Genomic DNA, 18,231 nt, shown 5'->3' with positions numbered 1-18,231 from the left:
AATTGTTGCCTGCTAAATTTCCGAGGGAGCAGCGGAATCGTAGCCATGCATCAGCAATCAGGAAAGGGGATATCCACTAAAACTCCAAGTAGAAGCACATTGTCCTCCTCGCTGAGAGCCAATATAATCAAGCGGCAGCAGCTGGCAAAAAATTATGTGGCAATGTGTGGGTATGTGCGGGATGCACTGGAAAAAAACATATTCTTAATACGGATAGTTTGAGAATATGCACCAGAAACTGAAATTCCCGATTCCATAACTTGAGAGATTGACTTCCGATTTGGACGTGGGATACCTCTTTGGATTTTTGGTTGAACTGTCTAATATTCTACATCAAAAGTTTTAAATTTGGCGGGGGTTAAAATTTTAACCCATTTTGATGTTCCGCTTTTCCGTAATAAAAATGGGCTCAGAATAGGTCCCCAAAAGTGAACTTCCCGATTCCATAACTTTGGTGATTGAATTCCGATTTGGACGTGGGATACCTCTTTGGATTTGTGGTTGAATTCTCTTATATTCAAAATTAAAAGCTTTCATTTTGGCGGTGGTCGAAATTTTAAGCCATTTTCATGTACGATTTTTCCGTGTTACCAATGGTTTCAGAATGGCCACCCAAAACTGAACTTCCAGATTCCATAACTTGAGTGATAGAATTCCGATTTAGACGTGGGATACCTCTTTGGGTTCGTGGATGCATTCTTTTATATTCCACATTAAAATTTTTCATTTTGGCGGTGGTCGAAATTTTAACCCGTTTTCATGTTAGATATTTCAGTAATACGGGTGGTTTCAGAATAGGCACCCAAAAGTAAACTTCCCGATTCCATGACTTGAGTGATTGAATTCCGATTTGGACGTGGGATACCTCTTTGGATTCGTGGTTGAATACTCTAATATTCTACAAGTAAAGTTCTTATCTTGACGGTGGTCAAAATTTTAACCCATTTTCATGTTATAGTTTTGCCTAAAGAGGACACTTACCTTGGTGGCTGAGGACTTGGGCAGGTTTGTCAACATACATTTTCATGTTGGTTTGTGTTTTATTATTTTTTCTAACTGTATAAAAGGGGTTTCGTGGGCAGAAGGCTGCAGGACCTGGGCACTGATGAGTTCACTTCAGTGAGCAAATGAAACGATATTGTTGTCAATTTAGGTGCAACAAAGAGCAGCAATGCCCCCGTCTCTTTCCATCCGGCGACAGACGAGGACAAGAACAAGACAAAACAAACAGCATGCGTGATGAGCGAGAGCGAGAGGGCGCCATAGGGGCTATAGGATGTGGAAGGGGAGGGGCGATGGCTGGCGTAACAACAAAGGCAAACAACAACAAATTGCATGTCCTTCCGCCTAAGGTTGCAACACAATATACAACGCACTCATATTTACTTTGTTCGGAGGATCCTGTTCCCAAGCTCCCTCTCCCTGTCTCTGTCTCTGCCACCGTCCCCTCTCACGCGCACCTGGACCCCGACGAACTCCTCGCCCAGTTGCAACATTAATGAAAACTGCAAGCGACCTGACACAGATACGTGTGGGGTGGGGGAAAAGCGGGAAAACCGGGGAAAGGGGAGGCGAAAATAGGCGAAGAAGGACACACGACCATGACTGCACCTTTATTTACAGAAAAAAGGGGAGCAGGGGGAAGCTTTTCCAGAATTGGGCAATATTTTTAGACACTTTCAGTGCCTGATTTTCCTCCAGGAGATCCAGGATAATTGCCAACTAAACTGGGCTTAATGGTTTGGCAAGGGTCCGCAATTTGAGCCAACTGCATTTTGAGAAGATAACAAATAAATGTTGGTAACATATTCTAAATGCAAATATATGCTTGCAATTTCAGTCGATAAAATGTACGAGGCAATAAATTACACAAAATGCTTCCCATTTAACACTAAATGGTTATTTGTCAAAAATATAAGCTAAAACCATTTGTTGAACAGTTTGAGCAGGTAGCCTGAAAAGATTTTTTATCGGTAAATTTCGAATTCAATTTCAGAGATTTTTTCAATTTTCTAGACAGCTGTATGCCTAATTTAAAATGTGCATATTAAAACCCCATATTTGCGTAGACACAAAGCCAAAAGGATTTATACTCACTAATAAAATACAGAAAGCCTCTCAAATAAATAATTATTTTAAACCGTAGACAAGTGCAAAGTGAGCTTTAATTGAGTCAAAACTTGTGTGGATGCATTTCTAAATAAGCACTGATTGCTTATTTTGGATTTACCAGCTCAGATTTATGAAAACAAAAGCATTGCATAGACAGAGTTGATTTATTATCGATAGATGGGTTCAATAAATAGATGGGTAAATAAGTTAAATAAATAAATAAATTAGGCACTACAATTAGGCGTAGACTACAGCTGAGCAGAGCAGTGAGAAATGGCTTTTATCCTCGAGGACATCCCAGGGATCCTTTGTGCACTCAGAGCCTGACAACCTCGACGCCCTGAGGGGCGAATAGGGACTCGGCTGCCAATTTGAGCTTCTCGTTGACCAATTTGGCGATTTTGGGCGTGCGCCGCCACACGAATTCGCGGGTGCGGTCGTGATTGTCCTTGCTCTCCACCTCCACCTGTGCGTCAAAGGATCAAAGGTTGATTGGTCAAAGGATACGAGGGGAATCGGCTCTGCCCACTCACCTGCTTGGGCTGCTGCACCTTGATGGACATTAGGGTGGCCCGATCATCGTGCACGCTGAACTTGATGCGTCCCATCATCTCGTTCGTCCTGGCCGTCGCACTCTTCACGCTCCTCACGCTGCCCTTCTTGAAGGACTTCTCCACCCGCAGCACCAATGGACCCAGGGTGAACTTGGCCTTGATCGTGGAGTTGCGTCCCTCGGCATCGCTGATCACCTTCACATTGCCCACCCGCTTCAGGGATGCCAGTCCCGAGAGCCTGCCCTCGGCCTTCTGCAGCTTCTCTACCTGAACTCCCGACCCGGAGGCTCCTGCCTTGCTGCTGCCCGCAGGCTGATTGTAGTTGCCGGATTTTAGGCCAGCCGCCTTTTTCGTGTTTGCCTTGTTCGAGGACTTCTTTTGACCGGTTTTCGGGGACGAAACGGTGCGCGTTTCCGCCTTCGGTGACTCGGAATCGGATGCATCGGCTGCCGGGGCTGCGGGGTCGGAGGTCGCCGCCTCACCGGCCCTCTTCTCAACGGCTTTGATGGCCAGTTCGGACTGTAATTGCGTCAATTGCTCCTGCAGCTTCACCGCAGCCTCCCGAGCCGCCTGATTCCCGCTGACGGAACGAGGCTCCGAGCGCGTGTTCTTCCTGCAAAAGGGACCAAATTTGAGTTGGTAAATGGGACTCAGACTGATTGCAGCCCGTGCAGGGCTTTAACAAATTTTGAAAATTTATTCGAAAACTTTAAAATCGTTGACAGAGCTTTAATTAAACATAAAAAACTAACTATAATAGAGCTAAATATGGAAATACTGAGATTAATTTATAGACTGTTAGTCGCTTAAAAATTTAAATAAATTTTTTTTTGTAATTTTGATTATGTTAAAAATGAAAAATAGTCATTTTAAAAATGTTAAGAACGCGAAATGATAATGATAAGAGCTCTTAAATCTATCCATATTAAGTGTTGAATATTTTAGTTAATTAACTATAATCATAGAGAATAATAAAAAATATATGATATTAATCACTTACAGCTTCTTGTGACCTCCGACCTTGCTGGTGGTGGACTGCTTCTTGTTGGCGGCCTTGACCGTTGACCCGGCGGCATTGGGCGCGGCCGTGCGACCAGTGAGGTTGACCACATAGGGATCGTAGTTATCGGACACAATGCGATTGATTCTCGAGAAGATGGCGTCGATGAAGTGATTGTGTCGGGCCTGGAAAGCATCCGTGGACATGTCGATGACGTTGTTCTTCAGGTCACCTGCGGGGGGCCAAAGGTCGTGGGGGAAGGGCGGCCAAAGGGCGGCGAGGACGGAAAAATGTTCACATTAGTTCGGTTCAGCTGAGAACATTGAAAGTTCAAATCGGGGCGGGACATTGTGGGAGTGGGCGGACATTGTGGTTTCATTTTCGTGAGGGTGTGTGGGTGGGTGTGATTTTCCATAGGCATTCGCTTTGTTTTCAACCTCTAATTACATTCGAGTGCAAAAGGGTGTGTGAGTGCTGACCAGAGACCACAGATACACAGTAACACACTAAGACCCCAGTGATTATACAGTGCGAGTGTGCTGGTGGCTGGGGCTAGCAAATAACGTAAAAAACAACACTAGCATTAAAGCCCCACCGCCAACAAGCAGTTAAGTTCACATTCGTGTACGGGGAAATAAAAATCCAATAACCATGGCTGAACGAAGCAATTTACAGCATTTCCCTATCATAAATCATGGACACTTTAGTGCTAATTAATAGCGTACTTAATCATCTGATAATTAAGTGATTTGTTGCGCCTTTTTGTTATTGTTGAATAATAATTTAATATCAAGGTTTGCTAGGAAACAGCCATAATTTTAACGATATTAACAAGAAACCATTAAGATTATTATTTTTATTTCATTAGCAAACGTGAATTAGTCTGATTAATAGGGACAACTTAAAATAGGCTGCCATTTTTGCTTTTATAATTTAATAAATGTTTAAAAGTGTTAGATAATTAATTTATTTGATATTTTAAGTAAAATCTAATGCCATTTTATGTAGTTTTTAGTTCATTTTTTTAAGTAAAGTATTTTTAAGTATATAAGTGTCCTACTTATTTTCCTCATTTTGGTACTACTAATTATTTTAAAGAAGATCCAACAAATTGCCAGGGTCCCAGTTTTGTGGTCATCTAACCCCATAAATTTATTTCCGAAACTGTCACCCGCGGCGAGAGTGTGTGCTGCGATTCGCAGGACATTCCCGACAGCCAGGACCCCAGGTCCTAATCCTTGTCTCCTCCTTATCGCGCTGACCCATCGCCGGGGCACCTGCCCTCCGGGCGGGATCCCCAGCCCACAAGCGGATATAATCTCACACTCGACCACCGCTGAACGTGATGAGGTACTAATGTACTTTTTGCATGTTAAGCCCGCCCCACCCACAGTGGGTCCGTTAAGTACTCGCCCACGCCCACGACCGGAACAGGGTTTACTTTTAGCAGTTGCCCTTTTCTCTGGCTGTTAATTGAAGCGGGAATTTTACATTTAAAGCGGCATATTCTAAAATAGATAATTGTGTGGGCGTTCGGTGGGGTTACATCACAGTTCTGGGGGTCAGAAAGGCGCAATTACAATGGTTAAGGATCAGGTCCTAACTAATTACACCTGCTGATGGGATGGTATATGAGGGTTTTCGGCTAGATAGGAAGGAACATTACTGTAATGACGGATGCTGCTAATGATGAGTGTGTGTGAGTGAGGAGCGACAGAGAGGGCTAGAGAGAACAAACAGAGACCGAGACACCAGTACCTGACCTAAGGAGACGCTTGAAAGTATGCTACGAGAAATAGAACACAAAATTTCCAATTCCGCATATTCCAATACCATTAAAAGTTGCACAGGAATTTCATTTCGCAAATTTATTTAAGCAAATGTTCATGTTGTTTTGTGGTTTGTTCTTCATCATCTTGCTTTTGTTCTTTGTTTTTACAATAAATAATAAATAAATAAATAAATAATAAATTATAAATTAAATGACCTAAAACGCAAAGTTTAACAATTCTTTATTTTTCTTGTGAAATTTTGCGCTGCCTTTCAAGCGTTCAACTTTTAGCTACAATTTCTTGTTGTTCTTTTTAATTTGGTTGAGTTATTTTTCAATATTTTTACAAAATTTGCGTTATTTACGTTTGGAAAATTAAGCGAGCCGAAAAAAGATAGAGGAAAAGCCAAAGATACAAAATGTACATCTTTTGTTTCATCTAAAATGTTCAATTGTAAGCCAAATGTGTGAAAGCAAGAGATAGCGATAGTGCTTAATTGCGTATGTAGGTGTGTGCGTGAGAGAGATAGAAATAGACAGGTAGAGGGAGACAGAGCGAGTGAGAGTGCAGTGTTTACATCATGATAGCTAATTCCGAATCGGATCAATTTTTTTGTTTAATTACACAAATAAATACGAAAAAGATATTACAACTAGGAATAAATAAATTACACTAAGTGAACAATTCTTATTGCTGTGTTTTGTAGTTGTTACATCAATTTAGCTATAAATGTGGGGTGTGTGTGTGAGGGAGATAGAGATAGAGAGAGAGAGATATGTGGGTGTGATGCAGTGGGAAAGAGAGAGCAAGGGAAGCCTTTCTTTCAGCGATATCTCTTTCTTATCAATTCTTCTCCTTCAGCGATATCTCCTGTCAAATCTTCTCTTGCTCTGCTTCTTCTCATTCTTCCGCCTTCAATTCTTCAGCGCCATCTTCGTCTACATCGTCTTCTGCTTTGTGCTCTCTTTGAATTCAACCATTTTTGTGCTTGGGCATTAAACATGTTGCTGTTGCTGTTGCAGTTGCAGCTGCAACTTGTGCTGCTGTTGTGCGTACAGTTGCTGTTGCAATTCTTTTGTCAGGTGAAACAGTCCGTGCGTAAATAACTCAACAATTGTGCGTTGGAGGGATATAGTGGTATGTTTTTGGGGTAATTGTGCTGTTTTCGCTGTTTTGCAGATAGTTTGACTAGCACCAAACTCTCGATAAGTGCTTCCCCCGATCTTCCGGGGGATGCGTAAACATATGTACTTAACTCAGTTTTTAATAAATTATAGGATAGCGTGGGGTGGGGGGAGGATAGTCAGTGCAGGCAAAGATGCAATTGCAAATGTCCGGATCGCGTCCTGCCCCATGGGAAAATGTTTAGAAAATTCGCTTTCCTTTTTCTACTTTTTTGGGGCTTGTCGTTCTCTGTTGTTGGTTCTATTTTTGTTGTTGTTGTGGGTCCCTGTCTTAAGTTGTTGTTGCGGTTGTTGTTCAATTCAGCAATTGTTTGGTTAATGCTTCAGCTCTTTTTTGGCCTTCTTGGAGGGACTTGTTGATTTCTTGGCCTTGGTTTCTTTCGTCGCCGTTTCCGACTTCGATTTGGACTCACGTGCTTCGCGGCGGGCCTCGATGATGTCATCGCCGATAATGTCATCGTCGTCATCGTCATCATCATCGTCGGCCTCCTCGTCATCGTCACCGGCGATACCTGTAATTTCACCAATTTCATCGACTCCATCATCAATATCATCATCATCATCGTCCTCGTCGTCCTCATCATAATCGTCATCGTCTACGTTGTCCGTGTCGTTGTTATCGTTGTCGGTGCCAGCGGCAACACTCCCGGGAGCAACACCGGCAACAAGTGTTGCCGGTTGCCCCGAGGTCGTCCCACTGGCCACCAGCTTATTGTTAATGATGTGGTTGTTATTGTTGTTGGTTAGAGTGTTCTTGTTGACTGTGCTTGTGACTGATGTTGTCGCATGCTGAGATGAGGCCTGTGATTGCTGTTGCTGTTGCAGTTGCGTTTGCTGCTGCTGCTGCAGCCGTATGTTTGTTTGTTTCTGTTGTTCGTCAATTGCAAGGGTGCTACTTAAACTACTTGTGCCACCACTAACACCATCTACAAGTGCGTCTTCATCGTAAAAAACATTTTGTTCACCTTCGTTGTTGCTGGCGGCAGCGGACTGCGCCGGAGCAACGGCAGCGGAAACAGACTCATCGGCGGCATTTCCGGCAGCCACGGCATCGGCAGCGTTTCCGGACTCGGCGGGCAAATCGACGCCATCGGAGATTCCGGCGCCCACGGAGGAGGCGGCAGCCGGGGCGACCTCATCCAAAGTCTGGGCGGGGGCGGCGGCCACAGGGCTCTGCTGGGCGGCGGCAGCGGGCGCCACCTCGTCATCGTCATCCTCATCATCATCATCTGGAAAAAAGACATATCAGTAAGTTTGCATTTATTTTATGGCGCCCCCGGTGGGGCGGAGGCTTGTAACATATCTCATGCTCAAGTACACTTTCACTTACCACCCAGAATGTCGTCGAACAGCCTGTCCAGATAATCATCATCATCATCGTCTTCCTCTTCGTCATCATCGCTGGCAGTGGCAGCAGGAGCAGCCTGACCCTGGGGAGTGTCATCCTCCTCGTCGTCGTCATCGTCCTCCTCCTCATCATCATCTGAAAGTCCCGAAATCAAAAGAACTTTGTTACCCAAGGAGAAGGGAGCCACAGAGGAGAGTCAAAAATATGAGGTTAATAAAAGCAGGACAATATATCGATTTGGCTGGGTGCTTGTTGCATTGCTCAGTGGTTCAGTGGTTCTGTTGTTCGGTGGTTCGAACAGTTCATACAGTGGTGCTGTGCTGGTGGTGCGGCCTGGGTGCATTCAGTGATCTACAAGTGGTTGATATCGCTGGACCTACCCTCATCGTCATCGATCAGATCCCCTAGATCGGGCTCATCATCATCGTCCTCGTCGTCATCGTCATCATCATCTTCGCTGGCGGGGGCGACCGCTGGAGCCACCTCGTTGTTGACCGCCTGCTGACGGGACACAGCCCGCTCGCTCCTCGAAAGTCGCTGAAGGGGCGATGCCTCAATTTGCAGCAGCAACGCGCTCAGCACGCACAGCAAAATCACGAACTTCATGTTGTCAGATCTGCAAGAGATTGAACAGAGGGTGATAAGAATGAGATCAATAAGATTTATTGTGATTTATCATAGCTTTTGACTACTATTACTATTTAGGACCATTTTATTAAATAATTATTAGTTCTCCTCCTTCTTATGGCATGATATCCCTGTAGTTTATACTTTTTTGTGCAATCCTTCACTGATTTTAAAGTAATATAGGTTGCCCCTTGGCCATTTAAGCTCCAAAACCTCTAGATATTTTAATACGGTGACCTCATATACCCCTAATTTTTCTCTCTGTGCAATCACTTTCTTTTTCATGACTGCGAAATTACATTTAGTGGACAAACGTCGGTCGTCGGTGGAGTGGTCTTTCGGTCAATAAGCCAGCCACTGAAGAAAGCAGACAAAGAAACGGCGCCGTGTGAGAGTGCGAGTGTAAACATGTTTTTGAGCTACGCCTCAAAGTTGCCGCCGGCGGCGTTCACATGTCCAGTTGCTGGCACTTGACACACAGCAGCAACAGTTGCAGCAGCAACGGCAACTGCCACCTGAGCAACAACAACACCTTTTTGGACAGCTGCAGGCGCCACAACGGCAGATGAAGGCTGGTCGGGTCCCACTATCCCTGAACTCGCCTCGAATCGGGGCAAAAACGCTTGGCACAGAGTCTACAGAGGATGTCCGGCTTCAAAGAGTATTTGCAACTTCGGCTTGATGTCCTGTTGTTGCCATCGCCGGTGGCTTTTTAGCCATGACAATCAGCACGACCAACAGCCAACGGCAATAGCACACGACCGCAGCAATTGTTGTTGCTGCTGTTGCAGTTGTTGCTGCTGCTGCTGTCGCAGTTGTTGCTGCTGCTGTCGCAGTTGTTGCTGCTGTTATTGTCGCAGTGTCAAGTGCGGCGGCTGCGGGCTTAGTGAAAGCGACTGAGGCGCTGGCGGCGACGCAACGTTTTCCCAAAAACTTGTTTGCAGCAATTTGTAACTGCAGCTGCTTATTGAAAACTGAGTAAAACGCTTTCTGGAAATCAAGTCCGGCGCTGATAAGCAAACGGCCAAGTGGCCATAAACCAAAGTGAAAACCCAGTGACCTACTGGCAGCAGCAACATTGCAACTCGCAGCGTCTCAACGGATTTGAGTGGGTTTTAGTTTCGGGTTAAGGGCTCGGTTTTTGATAAGCCGCCAAGTCGCTGTTTCATGGCGTTCCCAGTATCTCAAGTTCTTCGAGTGGAAGACAGCCGGCAGCAACATCAGCAGTTCGCCGTCGCTTAATTAAAAGTTTTAGCGAGCGAAGCTCCTGAGCGGTGTTTATTAAATACCGATGCTCTAGGCAAATACCTTCTGAGCCGTCGGTGGGCTGTGGAGTGAGGGGAAAGCTCTGGAAAATATGATGACATATCACCCGGGCCCAGGCAACCAAGTCTCCGCGACAGTGGGTGTTGAATGCCTAGGAAATATGAGGCCTAAAAAGAGATAGATCAAAACTCTGATATACTTTAACGAAGGTTATAGTGGGTACACAAAAAACTTCATAGGTATTTGTGCATATTTCACGAAAACCCCCAAAAGTTGGGAAGTTTTCTGATGAAATCTGTGAAAAAATAAAGTCTACACTAAAATCACTCCACTAAACATGCAGTTTTTCCACTGTAGGCCCCCTCCACCGCCGCTTTCCCAAAGGGCCTTCTGTTTCGAAGTACTTATAAACTCCTGCCTATTGAAGTCTTGGGGAAATTGCATTTACTTTTCGCACCGTTGCCGCACTTTTCCAGCAAAGCGCCTTTATCTACCATTTTTCTCACCGAACTCGGAACATTTCACGCGTCATGCCGCAAGAAGGGCTAGAACAAGAAAGGCGAGGGGTTCTTGGGGTTACTGGTGGGCTGGGAGGTTCTGGTGGGTGGAAAGGGTTTGGGCAGAAGGCTGAAGGCTGAAGGGCAGGGCAACAATGCAATGCAAAACTTCTGACAAGCGTGGGACAGAAAGCGAGGGGGCTGCAAGTTTTTGCAGTTCTTTAGCTTTGGCAACCACTTGGCCCTCTCTGCTGCTCCCTCATCAGATTCCTCTTCTCCTCCGTTATGGTGTTGTCTATTGTAGGGACTAACTCATATGGAACGCTGCTCCCACTATACAATATTTTAATGCCCCCATAGAAAACGCAGCTAACCGTGTGTGCATTCTACATTAATATTCATGTGCGTGATGCTGATGGAAAAGATACCGGGTTGGGGTGCACAGATAGAAATAAAGATCTTCGCTATAAATAATTTATAGAAAAAAAATTCATAAATGAATTAAACTATCATTAAATATAAGGTAGCATTTGCAACATTTTCAAAACAAAAGCAACGTTTTCATGTTCTTTTCTAAACTATTATATATTTCATCATTTTTAAAAAAAAGTAATAAAATCTTATACAAAATGAAAGATAGACTTTTGTACTTTTCCAAATTTTTCCAGTTAGGAAGAGCTGCCCCCACTTTTTCCCAGTGCACTTTGGCAGTGTTTGCTGTGCACTTGCACGTCACATAGCCAGCAAAAATTACTTAAGCCCCACTAGGGGGATCGACTGGGATCGGGAGAGCTGGGGGCACAACTGGGGTAACTATTGAAGGCGGTGGCCTGAGGCGCAGCAGCTGCCACTTGACGTGGGGGTTCCTTGGCTCCGTGCATTGTCATATCAGCGTCATATCAATAAATATGCAGGCCGCACAAAAGGCCACGTGCAGACAGGATTTGCATACCCTAACCCACTGCCACGCCCCTCTGCACCTGATTTCCCAGAGCTTCTGGGATCCTTCTTTGTTCGAGTTTGTCTCATATGTTTGCGGAGCCTTGTCGTCGCAGCTGCGTTGCAGTTAATTTTCCAAGACAATGGCCCACGAGGTGGGGCAGAAAAATAAGCTTTACACGTGCCGCCTCAACGACCACGCCCCCTCGAAATTTACGGTAAGCGTTTTTTGGGGGGGAGCAGATGCAGTTGCTCGGAGTTTTTGGGGGGCCTTAAATCACAGAATAAGAAGGGAATGGATTCTCAGGGAGAAACAGTTCCTTAAAAGGCCTGGTAAAAAAGGGTAAGCTTAAATGGATAGCAAAAAATTCAACCCAATTAAAAATAATTTTTTAACGTAAAAATATTTAATAAACAAATTTATAGAAAATATTGTTTATCTAAAAGAAAATTAAAGTTCAGTTGAATTTTTATAAGTAAGGTAATTCTTTCTGCACTTTTTATGAAAATAAAAGTGTACTCCAAAGGCATTGGCCAAAATATACATTTTTTTAGAACAAATTCTTTATTTTTCCCAGTGCACTATCTACGGAAAATAGCCGCTATCGTGCTTTCTGCATTTTGTTTGCCCCTCGCAGCGCTTCTTTCTTTTTCGCATGCACTCGCACGTCACTTGAATTAGGACTTTGTTATCGTCACGGCGGCGCCACCTGGCGGAACAAGCTGGCACTGCCGGCCGGACAGGGGAATCCCCTCGAAGATCTCCTGACTGACAGGCTGCATAAACTTGGTCATGAACTAACTACTTAGAAGTGGGCAAAACGCAGGCAACAAAAGACGGAGAAATAAGAGCACTGCCGGGGAATGTGCGGAAAAGTGGAAAATGAATTGGAGCCACTCGAATTGCCAGCAGACTTTGCTCTGTTAATAGCTTGTCCTTGCTGCACAAGTACACCCCAGCTCATCCGCCCTGTTGGCCCTGCCCAACCCGGAGCAACCCGGACCAACCCGTCCCAAGTGTGTTTTGTTTTGGCAGCAAAGTGCTGGCCAATGTAAACAGTGTAAACTATAACTTGGAACTGGAACTGGTTGGAGGTTGAGATGCTGCCGGAGCTGCCGCAGTTGCTGGCCAGGAAACACTTAAATTAACTGCTTCAAGTCGCTCGTATGTGGGTCATCTGGGCAGAAGAAACCTGAGAGCCACGAGAGATGATTACTCAACTTGGTTCGCATCGGTTCTGTACGATTCGGTTTGGTTTTTGGCCTGGCCTGGATGGCCTGCTCTGCTGACCGCAGAAGCCCAAACAACATCAGCAGCACATGTGAAAATAGAGCGCATAAAAACCAGAGAAATTGCCATCGTGCTGTAGTGTATTGTACTTGGCCCTAAATTGCCGCAGATACAATTTATGACCCGGTCAGCTAAGAGTCCGACTCCGGGCCCAAGTTGCCTTCCGCAGTTGAAAATCAATTAAAAGTTCTTGCCCAAGACGTTTGGCCCATTCCAAGGCCGCACATCGCGTCGAGCTGGGCTTTATGGCCCCTTGAGGTTGGGGGAAAATCAGGAGAGGGAAAACCCTGTAGGGTGAAAACCGAGAAAACTAAAAACGGGGCATGCAAACGCTCCACATTTCCCAGAAAAAAACACAGTACAAGAGTGGGGGTTAAATGGAACAGATCGAAATCGCTGGCATGCCGCTCCACTTTCACGTACTTTTTCAGTCCAATGCTAACTTGCAAACTTGACTTTAAGGATACTCATATTTTCACACAGCAAAATCGATGATAATCCTCCGAGCTGTTTCACAGTTTTTGATACTGCAAATATTAGCAGAAACTATTAGGAATGCGTAGTCCCCTCCAAATGCTCTTGATCTGATTTTCTAGGCGAGATGTTCTCCAGATTTCACATGTTTATAAGCAATATTTAGAAACCAATTAGAGAAAAGGTGCTATTAAAAATATTATTCCCAAAAATAAAGTGAAACTCACACCTTTAGAACGTCACAAGAGAAGTGTTAAGAACTAAAAAATTAAAGATTGGGAAAACATATAAAATGATTAAAATATTTTCAGAAAATGCAAAATGTCTCAGAAAAGTTTATTTTAAATCTGTTTATAGTCCTCAAGGCTTTACACAATGGTGTTGTATCCATTTGAAAAGCTAAGAAAGTAGGCACTCAAGATAGTCCTTTACGATTAAAGCCATTTTTCTAAAATAGACTTTAAATATTTATCCAGTATTATCACGAACTATTTATGAATTGCGGATAATCCTTTCCGCCTTCACACAGTGTTTCTCGGCTTTCGTAATCCAAAGGCTAACCTTGACTAAGTATTATTCACTGATCTTGGCACTGAACCGATAACAACCGATAGTAGGTGGTATTATTTTAGACCGATTCGCAGCGCTGCGATCTCCTCGAGTTGCCGTGAAAGACTGTCGCTGGCGGACTGCCTCTGGGATGGTTTTAGTCTTCAGTCTTGGCCCGGTGGCCCCCCTTTCCTTCTGCCCGATTCTTGGGCAGTGACTTTCTTTTTTGCCGCCTCTCTTTACCTGTTTGGGTTTTTTGTTTTGTGGCGATTCGATTCGTTTCGATTCGAGTCGATTGTGGATTCTGGCCTGAGCTTGGTTGGCTTTCCAGAGATTCGGATTCGAGTTCGGTTTTCCAACACCGCCGCGCACACAACTGTCTCGCTCGACTGACCGTCTGCAACTGATCGCTGGCAGCCAGCTCGTCTTACCAACTTACCAACCAGCCAACCAGCCAACCAGCCAAGCAGCCAACCCACCAGCCAAGCTGGCTTACAAAAACCCGAAGCTCGGCCCGAAGCGTGAATTTACATTTTGGCTGCTTTCTTGGCTCTCTTCGACCGATTCCTCAATTAATTTGACGAGCTGGGCTGGCCTGGGAAAGTATTTGGCACACTAAGCGGCCGGCTATAACAGTTAGCGGCTTGTCAGCGGACCGACAACCTCCCAGGCACTCGTGAGCTATGATCTAAGAATCCACGACGGGCGAGTCTCGTTGGCGGCGGGGCGCTTTTATTGCAGCTCTAAACAAATAAATGTCTAAATGGAACACGGCCGGGCCGTAAAACCCATTTGAATTACTGCACGAATCGTAAAACTCCAATTTTCAGTTACACAAATGAGAAAGCCCGAGCATGAAATGGGCCGAGGTGGGATTAAATGCAGATTAAAGATGCAACCGATCTTAAGGAACTCAATTAACCTTATTTTGGATGGATTCGTCGGTACCATCAGGTTAAATAAAATTAGTCTTAATATTGAAAAACTCTCATTAATAGTTTAAAGTTCTCGTCTCAGTTATTTTAATCATCATTTTTAAAATACCTAGTTAGGTAACACACCAACTTTATATATATTGTGGTGCTGTTTCTTGAAGATCTTATCAACGTTTGGTAATAAAAAGTATTTGTTGGGAGGTAAATCCAATATTATTATAGTTCATATTATATAATAAAATCATTATTTAATATTGGCTACTAATCCTGATAGTAAAAACAGGTTTTGGAACTGTATTGTACTTTCATTTCTTCTGATAAAATTCATAAACTATTTGTGTTTTACTTAAATTAACATTCCCTCTTTTGACGACATTCTTTGACTATTTTTTTTTGACTCGTGGTCAAATAAAATTCTTCCCACTGACTTCCTGGTTTCCCCTCCCACTCCCAGCCCCTCATAAATATTTTCGCCACCTGGAGTTGCGAATCGCAGAGTGCTATATTAATATTGATTTATTCAGTCATCGTTCCGCACCCTAACCCCATTCCGCATTCTCCCCATCGCGGCCCCGATCCGATCGAAGAGCATTATGCATATATAAGCCAAGTGCTAATTTCTGCTTCTGTCCGGCGGACCAGCCCAGTCCATTCCGAAGTGAAATCGCCGTGGGGCAGGTGGGGAAGCATGGGCAAATACACGTACTCTGGCGCTTTATAGAAATACATCCGATGATAGATTGAGGTGTAATTAATTCGATTCGCCCTGGCGCTGACTGACGTTTCATTTTCAGTGTCCGGGACGAGGAAAATTGACAGTCACTGCACTGACACCACGAGTCCGAGCTTTCCCACATACTTGGGAAAATTGTTCGACGTCGCCGGAGAGCAGCGACGGCGACCGAGGCAGCGGCGTCGACCGCAGCAGCGACGCCGACCGCGGCAGCGACGGTAGACTCCAACAGTAAAACGTGTTCTACTCGTTTATGGCCAACGCCGCGGCGACGGCCGCCTCTTCTTGGGCAAAAGCTGTTTTTACTGTAGTGTAGCTGTCTATAACTTTCTTCTTGGCCAACTGGAGCCGCTGCCAGCCAAGTTAACTGGCTGTGCGGCATAGTAAAGTCTCTCTGTTAACAGGTCAGTGGAGTTTTCTTAAACTTCCAACTTAGCCCGCCGCCGAAAGGCAGAAACCGAAACCGAGTGTCTGCAGAATGTTACGAAATTTTATGTAATGTGCCAAAAAAAAATCCAGAAAAAAAAGAAATATGCAGTAAAAACAATCTGAAGAAAACAAAGCTCTGCTCAGTGAACAATGGCCCAAACTTTCATTCCAAGGCAACAAACAACACTCTTCGCTTGGCCAAACTTTAACTATTTGTGAGGGGAAGTCAGGCCCGGAGGCAAGTTCAAAAAGCATATAATTTTACATTTTAATGGCTTAATACACTTTGACATTTGCCTGGTTTTTGGGGTCACCCAGGTGGTACAAAAAAAAAAGAAACAATCCTATCAACACTTGGCCTTCCTTTCTACGAGGGCCAATCAAAACCCTTCTTCTGCTAAATATTTTAGGGCTATTTTCCCGCTCCATTTGACTAATTAATTTCTGGCCAACTTGCCAGGCTTTAGTTGCTTGGTGGGGGAATGCCAAAAGTTTTTCCGGTTTATTAATTTTGGTTGCACTTGTTGTTGCTTGGCATTTTAGTTTCCGAGATTGCTGAAAATCTTTGTCGGCGATTGGCAGTTCTAATTGAGAGTGTCCGCAGATATTCTATTCGGGTATAGATTCGTCGATTAATTATACATTTCAAGAGTTTAAGTGGTTCTGGGCTTAGTTTTAATATGTACATGGCCAAATAGGGAATAAAACTATCCAGAAAAAGAGATAACTTCGAAGCAAGAAAGATTTTTAAGAGAGGTTTTGTTGGGAAGATTATTTTAAATTATTTATTAGAATTTGTAGTAAGAATTTGAGCAGTTTTTGCTCTTTGTTTATTAAAAAATCATTTAAAGTTAAATATTAAGAAAGTAGGAAATATTATAAGTAAGAAGAATGCAAGAATTATCTGGAAGTCTTTAAAATAAATATATATTGTAAAGGGAAATGTAACTAAATGCTAGAAATTGCAATATGTATGTATTTTTTTTTTATAAGACGTGTAGCGTCTACATAAATTTTAATTTAAAATCCAAAAAATTTAAAAATACTTGCTCTATCTTATTCCTGTTTTTAGACACATTTTCTTGTGTTAACTTCTTTTTAAAAAGTCCCAAGTAGAAAAGCACTCCTGGACACCTATAATATTATGCCAATTTATGCTAAACCATAAACTCCTGTTAAAAATTAATGCTGCGTTTTTATTTAATGGTTTCAAACTTTTAATCCTCTAAAATTCTGCGTGAAAGTAGCAGCTCCTCTGCTCCCTAGCTTTTCCCTGAGCTCCTCTTCCCTTTAACTCCTATCAGCTTATCACTAATTGGCCCGACGCGGTCCTTAACCGCTGCTCGTCCATGAAACTCCTTATTAACCCAATGAAGCCCCCGCCCCGAGAGTCGCCCACCGCCACGTACATTGTTCATTTAACGCTCGTTATTGTTCCGGCGCTCATTCAGGCAATCCAATTATCCTCACTAACCGACCTCCGTCGACAATTAAAGGCATGAAATTATTTGATTACCAGCGTTTTGTCGCTGTCTCGAACGAATTTCGCTTTTCACGAGCACGAATTTTCCCGGCTTTTCCTTAGCCGCAACGCGAACTCCACGTGTGGCTGGCTGTAAGTATTTGTGGTATTGGTGTAATGGCTGTTATAGGTGAGATTATGCATGAAAGCGCCGCCGTGTGCTTGGAATATACAAGGCTGGCACTTTTTCAGGGGCGTGGCAGCCAGGGGGGAGGCTGCTCCTCACGCGCGCCACTGTCAATAAATTGAGACAGTGATTGGGCGGGGGGTGGACTGGCAGCCTCCCCCCTTTCGGCCACGAAAACTAATCGATTTTCAAAAGCGGCTTATAGTTAGTGGCTAATATGGCTGCTGCTGTTGTTGCTGCTGCTGTTGCCACCGATGTTGCCGCCGTGCCAATTGGTGTTGCCGCTGTGCGTACTAATGAAATGCAAAGTGCGTGCCGCTAATTTCGCTTTGTTTAAAGTGAATATATGTGGTACGGAGCATGCATGTCGCCGCAGCCACAGCCAAATGGAAACCATCGGACATCGCCGGGATTTGTATTTGGATTCGCGTTTGACGCCGTTGAATTTCATTTGCGCATTACATTCAATTTTTTCCGTTTTTTCCAGCTGCCCTGCAAGGGGCTGCCTTTTGGTTTCGTTTTTATTTCTTTATAAATTCATTCACGTACCGCGCACAATAGGCAACTCAACGCGAACCCTCTTGACCGTTAAGTTCCTGCACGGGGAAAAATTCAAGAGCCCTCGGAATGCCAGGAAAATGTACCAGGGGATATGAAATAAACATAAATATAATATTATAATACTTAATTGGTAATTTTAGAGCACACAGATTGCATCATCTAAAGCATGGCGTCGATTATCCTGACAGCTTCATTTTTCTAAAAAAATATATAACAAAAAAAAATTTAAATAATTTATAATAATTTTATTTTTACTTAAATCTATTCCTAATATTTGTCATACCCATTGCAATGAATGGGTTTAATTTATT

General features: G+C 43.8%; 1 protein-coding gene across 3 annotated transcripts; it reads right to left on the bottom strand.

Moving 5' to 3' along the window:
* Window positions 1–2,275: 2,275 nt before the first annotated feature.
* On the bottom strand, window positions 2,276–14,025 carry LOC108035457 (germ cell nuclear acidic protein). Of its 3 annotated transcripts, XM_044095039.2 has the most exons (9): window positions 13,857–14,025; window positions 9,906–10,030; window positions 8,351–8,586; window positions 7,953–8,105; window positions 7,588–7,851; window positions 7,036–7,134; window positions 3,667–3,898; window positions 2,646–3,279; window positions 2,276–2,578 (listed from the first exon to the last, which is right to left on the bottom strand). In XM_044095039.2, exons 2-9 carry the CDS (start codon window positions 9,962–9,964, stop codon window positions 2,429–2,431), a joined length of 1,827 nt encoding a protein of 608 aa, XP_043950974.1. In that variant the 5' UTR covers window positions 9,965–10,030; window positions 13,857–14,025; the 3' UTR covers window positions 2,276–2,428. The 3 variants fall into 3 exon arrangements, with proteins under 3 accessions (XP_043950974.1, XP_050742496.1, XP_050742497.1); XM_050886539.1 differs by lacking the exon at window positions 9,906–10,030 and having other exon boundaries at window positions 13,857–14,024; XM_050886540.1 differs by lacking the exons at window positions 9,906–10,030; window positions 13,857–14,025 and adding an exon at window positions 13,626–13,762.
* Window positions 14,026–18,231: the final 4,206 nt, after the last annotated feature.

This window comes from Drosophila biarmipes, chromosome 3L (genome assembly GCF_025231255.1).
Source record: "Drosophila biarmipes strain raj3 chromosome 3L, RU_DBia_V1.1, whole genome shotgun sequence".
NCBI lineage: Eukaryota > Metazoa > Arthropoda > Insecta > Diptera > Drosophilidae > Drosophila > Drosophila biarmipes.
Note: the sequence above shows the minus strand (reverse complement) of the source record. Positions and strands in the feature narration are given on the sequence as shown.